Consider the following 13327-nt stretch of genomic DNA (forward strand, 5'->3'; position numbering starts at 1 on the left):
TAAATATATTACTTTTATTTATAGGTTCTGAAATACTAGTTTCTCCAGTAATCACCTTCCCTCTAAAAGGTGCCAATGCCTCAATGCTCTCTGCTTTGCTATACCCACAGTGCATGAACTCCACCGTTTGACCACTTTGTCTTTTCATGCGAACCACAGAATATAAACAAATATGATTTCAGAGGGAGCAGCAAGAAGTGTGAGAAATGACAGCATTAGCACCAGCTTTTATTGTCTCTTCAGAAACCATGATGCTGGGAGAGAGTTTCACATTTAAAGTTATAAAAGGTCTGACGAAAGAGCACTTTGTTCTCAAGAGAAGGAAGAAAAACTGATAAAGTCTTTCAAGTTTCTTGCTGAAAATTTACTTTCCATACTAAAGAAAAATGAGACAAAAGATATATTTTTAAAAGCTCTCACTCACTCACAGGAGGTGAATACAGATTCAAAGGATTAATATGGATTTTTTTTCTCCTTTATGCCTCTCCTGCTTTTGTTTTCAGAAGTTAGCTTCTAACCACAGGGTGTATATGGAAATGCCTGGAGGCTCACAGTCCATTCCTGCTCTGCAGACTCCCCTCGCTGGCTTCTGCTGGCTTTCCTCTATTTTTCACATTCCTTCATGACAGCAGCTAACTGGAGAGGCTGGGCTCAGCCCAGAAGAGCAGATGCATCATTCTGTAGACTAATGGGATTTCAAAGACCACAATAAACTACTGAAATGGAAATAACTCCCTCATAAGATGTGGCATTTCTTTCCCCACTTTCCAATTTGAAAGTTTGCATTCTTCCCCCTGTTTTCTGCCAGAATTAATTTCTGGCAGTGGTCTGTAGTAGGAAGGAGCAACAACAGAGCTAGTGTTGCTCGCTCCTCCTTAGCAGCTAGGTAAAATGGAGTAAACTGGTCCTGTTGAGGCCCACAAGGACACAGGAGGAGGATGAGCACAGCAGACCTAATCCCTTCCCATACCAATCTCCATTCTCCTCCCTTCTGTTCTTTAATCACAGCTGCCCAATTTGCCTCCGCTGTACGGAGAGGACACATGCAGCTGAGCCACGAGGAGTGTTCTGGCGTGGACCACGGCGCATCATTCCTGAACCCCAAAGCCTGGGGGAAGATAGTGATTTATCTCGCACTCCTTTGAGAAGAAGCCCCTTCTATGAAGAAAGAACTTGGCCCAGTTTCTTGTCCGATGCATAGAAAATGCCAGAAAACACAAAATAAGGCCCAATCATATCCTCTGACTGCTTAAGTCTAAAAGCATAAGAAAAAAATCTTTACGGAGTCGATTCTGCAATGCTCAATGGAGCGCTTGAGAGTCTGAGAAAACACCTGAAGCAGCAATAGTAGCCAACAGCGAGGAAAAAGGAACAGGGCTGGCTTACCAGTTCTCCAGCAAAGAGAGCTCCAGCAGAAAGAGAGCACTTTGCACCAAGTCATTTACTGTTAGAGCTAAGTAGTGAAAAGGGTGATTAAAAACAAACAAATCCATGCTTTTAGGAACAGCTTTGTAGCTAAATGACTAGCATCGGGGCCTGGGACAAGTATTTAAATCAGCCGTAACAACAAAAAATGGTTCAGTAAAATGCAACAGAAAAAAGAGACCCTGGGACTGTGGCCTCTGTGCATCCATAGCCTCAGGAGCATGTGGTACTGAAATGGGAAAGAGAAGAAAACACAGCAATATCACCATGAAACAACTGCAGCAGCTTAGCCTCTTTGCTGAAACAGCTTCCAGTGCACGGCTCATCACTGGAGAACAGCTCTGCACCTTCAACGGCTTTACTAGGAACAGGACTGTGTTTCCGTCATACTTTGTGGGAGGCTTTGACACAATTTCATTAATGGAGGAGAGAGATGAGATTAGTAATCAAAGAAATGCTTTAAAAACAAAAAAAAAAGAGAGAGAAAAAAACATTATATAGAGGGTTTTAGGGCTACCTTTGAGCAGAACCTAACACCACAATCCCGTAACAAGCAGGTACTTGTGAGCTCCACTTGTCCCTGCCCAGGAAATAAGTTTTCATTCAGGGCAAAGCCAGACATCTCTATCCCCACTGCCAAGAGCCTTCTGCAATATGAAGTGGTCCTGGACTATGTGGCAATCCAGCTGCTTCCCCCCACACACGCTGTTCCTGAAGCTGCTTGGTTAATGGATGGCAAATGCTGTTCAGTGAAGATAAACACCGAATAATGAGTCTTGGAGGTGAAAATAGAGACTGAATGTCTCCTACGTGAAAGGGTGCTGCAGCCCATACCAACCCAGGGAGAGACTGAGAAGGTACTGTAGAAATGCTCTGAAAACCTTCAGCTCCCAGAAGACAGCAAACAGGATGCTGGCTTTACTGATAAAGAGGCATATTATTAATCAGGAGTGACGGGTTTAACGTTGCTGAGGAGGTGCTGAATATTTCTGCAGCAGTATAAACATCAGCTTTCAGAGGGTCTAGTGTGCCTTAGCAAAGGGAAAACATGAATGAGCTCAGTTCAAAAAAACATCCATAATATGCAAAAGCAGATGGAAACAGGTTTATCCCCCTGAAAAAGGGAAGCCATAGCATACTATCCTCTACCAGAACTCAAAAACAGTGATACAATAAAAAAGGGAGATGTATGCCTTGGGTCTTCAGAACTATTACACCACCTCGAGGGAACTACAGGAGTGAGTCCCTAAGATTAGGTGTACAGCCCTAAAGTGTACTGGAATAGCTTAGTTGAACATGTGTTATTTTCAAACACCTCCTCTCTGCTATGGAACTGGGCTTTCAAAGCAGTAAAACAAGCTCCAGAGGCAAAGCACAGGAGCAAAGTCATAACGTACAGGCCAGTAATTTCTGCTTTCTGCAAGATTCTGCTTGCTGCAAAATCTTGCTTTCAGTCCTAAGAGGCACTAATGCTTTGTAGTGATGGAGCTGAAAATATAAAAGAATTAAGAAACAAAACTCCGGCCAAAGTCTTACATCAGCTGAGAATAAAAACTTAGCGTGTCTAGATGTGATTTGTTCAGCTTAAATAAAAGAACTTTATTAAACATCCAGAAACAGATGAACTTTCCTGTGCTCAGTATTTATTGTGTCACCTGCTTTGGAATGGAAGCTGTAAATGCATTAATAAATACATGGAAAGGTTGTCTAGCTTCACTGCAGCTTTTGTAAACGCTCATGTATTCTCTGCTGAAATGCTGTTTTGTAACTTCTCTTTCACTGAATCACAACAGGTACCCCTCTGCCATCTGCAGCAATGCACGAGGGGAAACATCCCTCTTTTATCTCCAGTCCTACACACACATCAGTATTACAAAAGCTGGATTGTAAACCCCTTCACACACATGCCAGCAGATCCTGTATTTACAGTTGAGATTTGGTCAAAATAAGAAACAAACAGCAATGCTGTTTCCACAGGAAAGAAAGTCAACAGGGGGCATAGTGACACAGGAGCCAGTCTTATGAATTAGCTGAGAGCAAGAGACCCCAAACATTAAAAGAAAAGAGCCTGCAGCCTCTCAAAAGACAGAAAAGCTTATAAAGTATCTGAATATAGGAAAGATCGGGGCTGAAGCTTTCTGTTAAGGCTTCATGATTTTCTCATGTCCATAAAAGCTGGTGGGAAAGTAAAAAGCATGCTCGGGAAAAGAAAGTCCTTCTTCAGAACAACACTGAAAACGTGTTCTGATTGATGTTAGCATGCTGTTCCCTGAATAACAGGCAGCCTATGTACGTAGGCAGTCTATACACATAGACTTTTTCATGCACTGTAGCACGGTGAGGTCCTGTACCTGGTGTTCTACCACGAGATGGCAATAACCAGAGCAGGCAGTAAAACTACCCTGGGCATTTCCCTTCTCGTTAGTTCTGCTGAAAACAGTAGAATCTTCTCAGCCTTCCCCTTGCTTTGCCTACCTGAGCGTGTCAACCTCCTCCTTGGTGATGACGGTACTTTGCTCAGCTGTGCACTCTTGAGACTTCAGGACCTTCATCTCCACCTCCAGCTGCAGAAGAGAAAAGGCATTAGTTCCTCCAGAACCAGTAAGGGGGACACACGAACAGCAAAGGGAGGCAGAGGAAATCATGATGTTCTGCACAGACCAGACCTTTCTCAGGATATGGACGTGAAGCACAACTCTTCACTTGCTGAATACCAAAACCTCGGTAACGCTGCTTCCCTTTGCAATCCCTTTTGCCTTCCCCAGCATTTTCTCCAAAGCAGATGAGGAACAGAAGTTGACTGTTTCTAAGCAAAGCTTCTGCCTCTCTTCCAAATAGTTCCCCAGCCTGTCCCCACGGATAATGGGATGCAGAGAATTATCTGTGCAGTATTAGGAGGTCGCTGCTGCCCAAGATTCAGTATTGACAGTTCAACCTCAGTTAGCTTGAATTCCTCCCCAGAGGAAATGAACCACAGGATTACGCTGTCTTGTCCAGGACAACTCTGAGACACATACATTGAATCCAAAAGACTGGGGAATATTTCCAGCACTTTCCAATATACATTTCTAGCTCAAGCGGCTCAGGTAGGTCTGGTGGAATAAACAATTAAGAACACTTTCTGCCTCTGGCCTTGCTTGGGAAGGAACTCACAAGAAAATACCTCAAAACTCTACAGACATGAAAACTTCTTACCCAGACTCTACCTTTCCCAGGCTCCCTGACTTATAGGAATCTGTATCCCTAATTTAGCTGTCAGGACAATGCACAGATCGATAAACGACATATGTTACTTGTTTCTAAACCCCTCAGAAAATGATTTATTATGAAGTGTAAGCAGAGACAAGCTACTTAGAGGATACTCAAACTTCTGCTCCAGCACCATCTCCCTGCTTAGACCTCCTCATCCTTCAGATTTTGGATTTCCTTTTGTCATCTGTCTTTTAGCACCTGGCGACTAATTGCTCTAATAAATCTATTGACAGAAACTCTATTTTTCACTCAGGAGGAAAACAATAAACAATCCAGCCCTAATTATAGATGCAAAACTTATGACCACAGAGTGCTCAGCATCAGGGAAACAATCCATTAATACACCATTCCCTTCAACAGCACTGATTAACTTGTAGAGCAAAATCCCATTGCAACGGCAAACTTCCTGCAAAGACAGCAAGCTGGCAGAAACCCCCAGTTTTACAAGGAAGAGCACAGTGACACGTGCAGTCATCCTGCTCAGCCAGAACCGAGATTTTGACATATTGCCTCTTTGCCCTTCCAGGCTCACCAGAAAAGACAGACAGAGCATGGCAGCGCTGTTAGCAGGAAAGGGAAGAAAAGGGGTGGTTGGATTATTCTCTCTCCCCTTTCTGATACCACAGGGATGGAGTAGAAGAGAAAGGGTAGAAAAGAGGTTTTAGCCAAATTTCCCCCTGCACCCCGAAGCCCTACATTCTCCCCTTGCCTGTCAAAAGGCATCCAGGAAGAGAAAATAAGCAAAGGCCCACCTGCACCATCAGGCTGTACAAATGTTAATGTATATTAGCTGCCTGATAAGATTATCAGAGCCAGAAATGCTTCCTTCAATTTTCTGATTACTGAGCTTATCTCTCCCAGCTCAGCCCATCACAGATGGCTGGGGATAAAGCAAGAGTGCCAGATAATTCCAGGAATGTGAACGAAAGGTACCTGGACGAGGAGCAGGCTTCAATTCCAACCTGCTTCTAGCAGGAAAACACTCATTACATCTCCTGTTTCCCGCATCTGCTGAAGCCTGGATGTGTTTGCTGTTTAAGAGTTTTGTGCTGCTTTCTGGACTGCATGGGGACAGCATTTGAAGATGGAAGGGCTGGTAAATATGTTATTTATCATAGGCTAAGCGGGCTCAGCCTTGAGTCCAACTGCCACCTGCTCACTGACACGAGCAGATAAATCACTGCCACTTTCTCGGGGGAGAAGGGAGGACGGAAGGGGTGGGCAAGTAATCTCTTGTGATCGGGGGTCTCTTGTGTTGGCTGCATAGAGAGGGGAAAAAATGGAGTGTGTAATGGGAAAAGGAGACGGGAGAGTGGGTGCACACACGCTCAAGTGAATGCTGCCGCGGAAAGCATCAGCACAGGTCTCCCCTGATGTACAGCGGTGACAAGTCAGCGCCAGGTACGCTCGGGAGCAGCGTGACAAGATTCTGCTGGGTTTCTAAGAATAAGCCATCGAAGGAGAACGAGGAGGGAAGGGCACAGGGACTGTAAGGGCGTTTTATGTCATTTCTGTGTTTTCCCAATTTTGAAACGCCAAAACTACCTGGACTGAAAATCTGATGTGCCTGAAGGGAGAGGAGGGCACAGTGATATCTTTAGAGGTGAAACTGGCTCGAGCAGATAAATGTTGTATGCGGACCTGCTTCCTCGAACTCAGATTAAAACTACTGGAGAGTTTCAAATTCAGGCCAAGGCACAACTTTGTGCTACAGCAAATTATTGTCATTAAAACCTCATTTTACAAAAAAAAAAATCAAAACAGTTAAGGTATCAAACTTTTCATTCGAAATACACTGCTTGTTTCCTTCAATCATTAGGATTTCAGTGAGGAAAACTTACCTGGCCTGCCAGTCTCACAGAAGATATTAAAAATGCTATTTATGTCTTTTCCAGGGCAAAAAGAAAGTTAGTTGAGACAAGATGGAGTAGCTTATTGCAGGGATCCAACTCTGCTTTTCCGCACAGTGCATGCCAATAGGTCCTCACAAAACAAGAATGAAGAGAACAGCCAAAAAGAGCAAAAAATAAGGAATCTGTTGATAAAACCTTCCTCTTCCTTGCAGTTTCACCTGCTGGACAATCCAAGCAGAACATGATCTCACCAGCCTCCGGTCAGACCAGGCAATAAACACGACATGACTCTCTATGGTGGCAGAGTTTGTCCCTTCCCTTTGCCCTCTCGGTACCAGCAGCAAAGAACAGCCTCAAGAAGGGATAAGAGAAGGAAGAGCCAATCTCTTGCTGTTTTATCAGCCTAATTCCCATCACATCCCTTTTCCTCAATTAATCCCCAGTCCTATTCTCTCTCATTTGCCAGATGCCACTTTCAGCAGGTACTTTCTGCTTTTTGGACTAACTCAATATTCCTGTTTAAATTCTTCCAATTTTTATCGATAACTTTATATAACCAGCTGAGTTAAACTTTTATTACTTTGAATACATTAAACTAGCAGAAGCCATTACCCAGCAGAGAGGGGAAAAGGGCTGCTCAAATTACAGCTCATTGCTGTGTTCCCCCGTTCAGTACCAAATGACCTAGGTCAGGCTTGGATCCTTTAGCTCTCTTTTATGTTGATCTGGCTCTTTTAACTAGCACTGAGAACAGAGAACATTGTCCTGAGATACGGCATTGCATCTCTTGTCCTGAAAACTGCACAAGAGGGACTAAGTACCTACAACTTCTGCAGGAGCTTCAGGGTTAATATCACCCAGGATCAGACCCCCAGCAATATCCCCACTATACAGAATACATTAGCAACTTGAAAAGAAACCAAGATATTTTTTTTTTTTTTTAAAGTTATCCAAGGTTTTTATGACACTAGAAAAGGCAGAATAATGAGTAATGTCAGAGCCCATGGCTTGTGGATAAAACACATAAATAGGTACTTAACATTTTGACTATGTGATGTTCTCTTCTCAGAATACACTGGAGCCTCTTGCTCTCAACCTAATATGATCCCATTTATCCCGAACCTTTTCTACCCTTCATAAGCATGAATTTCAGTCCAGCTTTACTGCTCTCACTAGAAAGTGATCAGGACACATCCCATATATAAAATAATTTTAGAATGCTCACTTCTACAAATAAACAAGTACCTCAAAGGCCGAAATGCAAATACATTTTCCAAAAATAAATACTGTCATCATTATTTACAAACCAAGAAAGAGAGGAAGGAAGAACATGGACGGATTTATGTCTAGTGTTTAATTAAATGAAATATCATCCTTCTTTCAGCCTTACTTTTAAACCTGCCCGGACAGGATTTCAAGATGGTGGTTCTCCTCCAAGTGTTAATGACATAGCAAACACCCACAGCAGTGTAAGAAATGTGCTCCTTGCTAGTTCTTTCTTCTGTAGGAATTATTTAAAGATATATGAGATGACAAGAGAAACATTAAATTACAAATTCATCTCCTGACAGCTAGAAGAAACAAAACTCTACTTTAGAGAGCTGATTTTCTTCGTATATTTCTGGCATTTGTCATTTCTGACCCATATTTGTCCCCTCCAAAACAAGTACTCTGAGCCTCCGCAATGCCACGGACCTGCTGTTCCCCCTGCTTGATTCCAGTGTTCATGAAGACAAGCCTTTCCAAAGCATCCTGCTGACATGCTGTCCACACCTCATCTTCCAAATGAGACTTATCACGGGACTTAAACTTCTAAATCAAATCAGTCCCCCTTGAAAACCACATTTACAGACTTCTGAAAATTTTAACATGCTGCCCAAAATAATGACCAAATCTCTGTTCAGTGCTCATTTTGGGTAGCAAAGGACTCAAAATCTGAAGTATTTCAACTCACTGCTAAAGTTAGGATTTGCACGTTGAAAAAAAGGGGTTGGTTTATTGGCCCACATCATGTACATGTATTTCACAGAACACATGCTGGAGACATAGTGTCATTATTTGAATAATGAGTGCATTTTAGTGAGGGGCTGATACAGCAATCTTATCCTGATGAAGTGTGCCTGCATGTCATTCAGCATTCTTGGAACTGTAAAAAGCAGGAAATGCTGAATCCATTATAAATGTCTAAAGGTTTGTTTAACAATGGGCTGATGCAACATCCTTTGAAAGGCTTTCCTCAGCAAAAGAGCTGATTTTAAAAGGCAGAGATAAATAGGAACTGAATTGCATGCAGCCAGCACGAAAAGGTGAATTGAGAGGTTGTGTTTGACTATAAGTCTCAACACAATTCAAGAAGCTATTTAAATACATAAATATTTAAATGTATGAAACCAAGCAGACTTGGAAAGGAAGAGCATATGCTAAAATAGACAAGAACAGAGGAATGGGACCCTGAGTATGACCCATACGCTGAGGTTTGAAAACAGGCAAGCTACTGTTCCCCAGGAGCTTGATATGCCAGTTATTCTATTTGTGCTTCTCTCCAAAGGTTGTAGCAGTGACTAAGGATCTTATTTGCCTCTCTTCCCACCGAGCAGCATGGCAAGCTTGGTGACCTCCTGTTGTCTACAAGCTTATAAATCTAGTATCGGAACAGGAATCCAACACATATGAACACCAGTGAGTTTAACTTGGGTGTCCAGCCATACCACAATGTAGTAAGACACCATGCCGAGCACTTCCATAGATCATTCTGCTCAAAAAATGCAGCATCACCTCTTCCATACCCCCAACCCACTGACATTGTGATGGGCTGTTCCCCTAAAACATCTGCAGAGAAGTACACATGGGGAGAACTAAGCCTCGACAGGTTTCTTAGTGAACTTCACTCTTCTTCAAAGAAGTAGGTCAATACCGGCAAAACAAAATATTACTTGCCATTTAGACACAGGCTAAGCGGCCCAGGATTAGCTGGTACATTTTCTTGGGAAAATTAATCCTTCATGCTATTGTGAAGCAAAAGCAATAAAGCCAAAGAAAATCAGATATTCAATAAAAAGTGGTTTAGAACTACCTATTTCCCATTTAGTTGAAGCAAAAAAATAATTTTTTTTTTCCTCTTTAAAGACAAAGGCTAGCTGGATTAGAGTTACGGGTTAGCCAATCTGTAACAAACTTTACTGAGAAGACAGGGCTAGAAGCAACCTTCCAGCAAACAGTTTCCTAAAAATGTACGCCTGCACTTATATTATTGTAGATACACACAAATTGGGCAATGGACATATGCTGACTTCTGCTTCTCTCCAATACAGTCTGGGATTGGGGCTTTTCTCCTCCTGTTGCAGTAAAAAGAGGGCAATTTTTCAAGTTTATACTGAATGTCATTCTATTTCATTTCCAAATATAATCTCCCAGAGAGAAGGCTCGCTTGCCCTATTTCCAATCTCTAAAGTTAATACACAAATTTATATTCCTTTCTCCCACTCGCTCTCCTAAATTAAGAGTCATAATTACTAGGAACGCTTGCTACAAACGAATAAAGTGTCACGGGAGAAGGAGCTGTCACCGCTGGACGTCTGCAGCAGCCACCCTCCTCTCTCCCCCATCCCCGGAGGATCCTGCCTAGGAGGCAGTTTCTCTCTCTCCTATTAGCAGGGGTAGCTCACACACAGGAGCAGACGCCAAGCCCTCCCTTTCCAGGCAGGACAATCATAAGTCACAAAATTACAAAATTAACTTCAGCCTGTCAAGGAGCCACTGGTGCCTGCAAGGATCATTCCTCCCCGATTCACCTTTTGCCTCTCCCCAGCTCTGCTGACCTCTCGGGCAACGCCAGGTTTCCTTAATGACAGCAGAGAAACTCAGATCTGCCATCTAAAAATTCAGCCCCAGTCTCATCCCTCTCCCCATCTCCAGCACCCTCTCAAAAGGAAGATTGATTATTATAATCAGACTTAGCTCTGACACAGCATTTGCATTTTCAAAGCACAGCACAGTCATTAACTAATTCATCTACCCCAAGGGAGCCCTAACGAGCTTTCACCTCTCTCCCCTCTGATTCCCACCGCAGCTTTTCTTCAAACACCTTCCTTCCACATTGTGCTGCACAAGCGCAACTTGGTGAAACTCCAGACAAGCTCAGCGAGCCAGATTCAGCCCTGCTGCAAAGGCACACAGCTCTGCTGCCAGCAGCCGAAGAGGACGAATGCACAGACACCCTATTTAAACCAGTTACCCTAACGTTTCCATATGTAATCCCAACGGTATGGCATCGTACAGGAAAGAGCTTCTGTTCTGCAAAATAAGGCCAATGCCACAGGGGGCCCAAAATCACCCTGCTCCCGCACAAGCCTGAGCTGCGTGCCCAGCTGCCAGCATGTGAAGAAGGAAGCACCACCACATCACGCCCTCCAGTCCCCAGCCTCCTCCTGCACAGCCCGTCCAACAAGCTCACACACACCCCACGTCCTTCCCCAAACACCTACCGTGCACCTTTGCCCCAGGACTCAGCCCCCTGCCCCTGCTTACGTCTCTTCTCTCCCCCAACGCTGCCAGATGCTGACCCTCCCCACTGGCCCACCTCCCTTTGCTCATCCCCGCAGCCTGTCCCAGCAAACTGCAGAGCCCCACACCCGCAGGTGCTCCACACAACAGCAGGTTATTGTTGATGAGCAATAACGTCTAATGCTTAACCCATATTCAGATGAACCATTTCAAATACTCCTGTCTGGAATACTTAAAGAGAAAAAGATCAGGAAAACATTTATTTTCTCTCTTGCTTTTTAATCTACAGCAAATAGGGCTGTTACTTGAACAGGGATGAGGTGGCAGAGCTGATACTGTTATTCTGCAGCAACACGCCAAGGACCGGTTGGTATCTCAATTGGGGGTGCAGAAGGGTGTGCAAAACCCTGCAGCTTCGACCAGCCTGAATGCTCCAGCTGACCCATTCAGTGTAACACGTGGGGCCCTTGTGACCCACAAGTGGTAGATACAAAACCATACACCGGTTCTGGAAGGAGCCTGTCCTTCTGGGTGAAGGACAGATGCTCTGCTGATGCTACAGCACGTCCAAAGGCAGCTGCCCTGGTCACCAGCACAGACTCCACGTCAACAGCAAGTAACGTGCAGCACCAGTCATCACGTGGGTACCAACTTAGGATGGTTTTGACAGTTTTGTCTTCTTGAACTTTGTTCCCCACTTCATGCTGTATTTATTTCTTTCCAGTACTCCGGGGTAGGCGAAAGATGTGACAGTTTGGAAATAAGCACTACTGGACATTTCAGCAGGATGGAAGCTGGCTCGGAGCTCATGATGAACGAACTGGAAAGTTTGAGGGGAAGAGGAGCAAATATCCTGTGCAAGAGAGGCACTGAGCAAGGGAACTGGAGATGTTAATTTAAACCCACGAGTCTGAGTATAATTACTTATTTCAACTCTCACTTCCAGAGGAAGGAGCAGACGAGGAATCTCTTCCTCCCCATCTTGCTGCAGCCCTGTCCAGTCCATGCTCCCGGGCACCGCTACAGACCTCACTGCCACCCCGCAACAGCAAAAATCCCCAACAGCTCCACGTCCAAAACACCCCTCTTCGCTTTAACAGATCATTCTGAAGAAGGATCACCTAATTTCCATGTTGATTCAGCTCAGAGCCTCTCTGCTGTTATCAGCCTCGCTCCACCACTTTCACCAGCATGTAGATGACTCTTTCCTTTAATTACTACCGAAAGCTCCTCCCACCAGGGAGAACAAAAAACAAAACAGCTGGTGACCACAGAGAGAAGAAAACTACGGCGTAATTACCCTTAAATGGCTGACACCTCCTACCCATTCCTCCTGGTTAGAACAGCAAAACACAGACTGACAGTCTCTTTAGGGAACCTGTCAAGGTGTCGGACCAAATGTGCCTCAACCCCGTCCAGTGCGGCCGCAGCACTGGCGCAATGGAGTTGTCCCCTCTCCAGAAGAGCATCACACAGGTCACTTCTTTCATGCAGAGGTAGGCACCTTTGCTAGAAGCAAGTCTTCTAGCAGCTATAATTCACAGGTAAAGTGACAAATAAATCTGCAAAGATGTCACACTTCCTCTGTACAAAGCTTGAATATAGTTTGTTGCCTGAAAATATACCCTCGACGAGTTTCTGGAGAATTCAGTCAACAGATTCTCATTAAATGGTAGCTTGTAATCCCACCTCTCACACCCCCATCGTTTTTCTTGTTGAATAATCACCACATAATAAACAGTCAGAGAAGAATCTATGCACTTCACTGACCACCTAGGAAGAAGATCAAAGGGGAGAGGAAAGAGGAATCTATCATCCATTTTTGTTCCTTCATCTCCTAATGTAAATACAGTGGAATCAATCTCTGCTTAATGCTGTAAGAGAGCAAAGGAGCCTTCACTGAGTGCTAGACTTGAAAACTGAACTTAATCCTCTTGCTCCGACTCACACAGAACAACCCACAGCCCGCACTTCACCATGCTTTTTTAAGAACAGTGCTCTCGCTCCCGTGGCATCTCCAGCCCCATTTTGCAGTTCACTACAGCTGGGAGCAGTTTTCTGGCAGAAAGAGGGAGGGTGAGTGGGGGCCAGCAGAGCTTCATGCTCAAGGTGCTTTCTGAACTCCTAGAGATGGGAAATGTGAGGATGGGGAAGGGGATCCAGCTATGGGAAAGCAGCAGAGCCTCCCAGCTGCCTTCAGGGAAGTGGCAGACTCTTGAAGGAGTCTTGTTCTGCAAACCCTTCCCCAAAGAACAGGCTAAGAAGAGCAGATTTAAGGTTTTCTAGCTAAACAA

General features: G+C 44.2%; 1 protein-coding gene across 4 annotated transcripts in view; it reads right to left on the reverse strand.

The window, feature by feature from the left end:
- The window catches only part of MAD1L1 (mitotic arrest deficient 1 like 1), a 366743-nt gene that overhangs the window by 166225 nt on the left and 187191 nt on the right, over window positions 1-13327 (reverse strand). For all 4 annotated transcript variants that reach the window (XM_068422520.1, XM_068422519.1, XM_068422522.1 and 1 more), the window contains one exon: window positions 3901-3989. In XM_068422520.1, the coding sequence (XP_068278621.1) occupies window positions 3901-3989 (89 nt within the window). The remainder of the gene's footprint in view (window positions 1-3900; window positions 3990-13327) is intronic.

The sequence above is a fragment of the Nyctibius grandis genome, chromosome Z (genome assembly GCF_013368605.1).
Source record: "Nyctibius grandis isolate bNycGra1 chromosome Z, bNycGra1.pri, whole genome shotgun sequence".
NCBI classification, from domain to species: domain Eukaryota; kingdom Metazoa; phylum Chordata; class Aves; order Nyctibiiformes; family Nyctibiidae; genus Nyctibius; species Nyctibius grandis.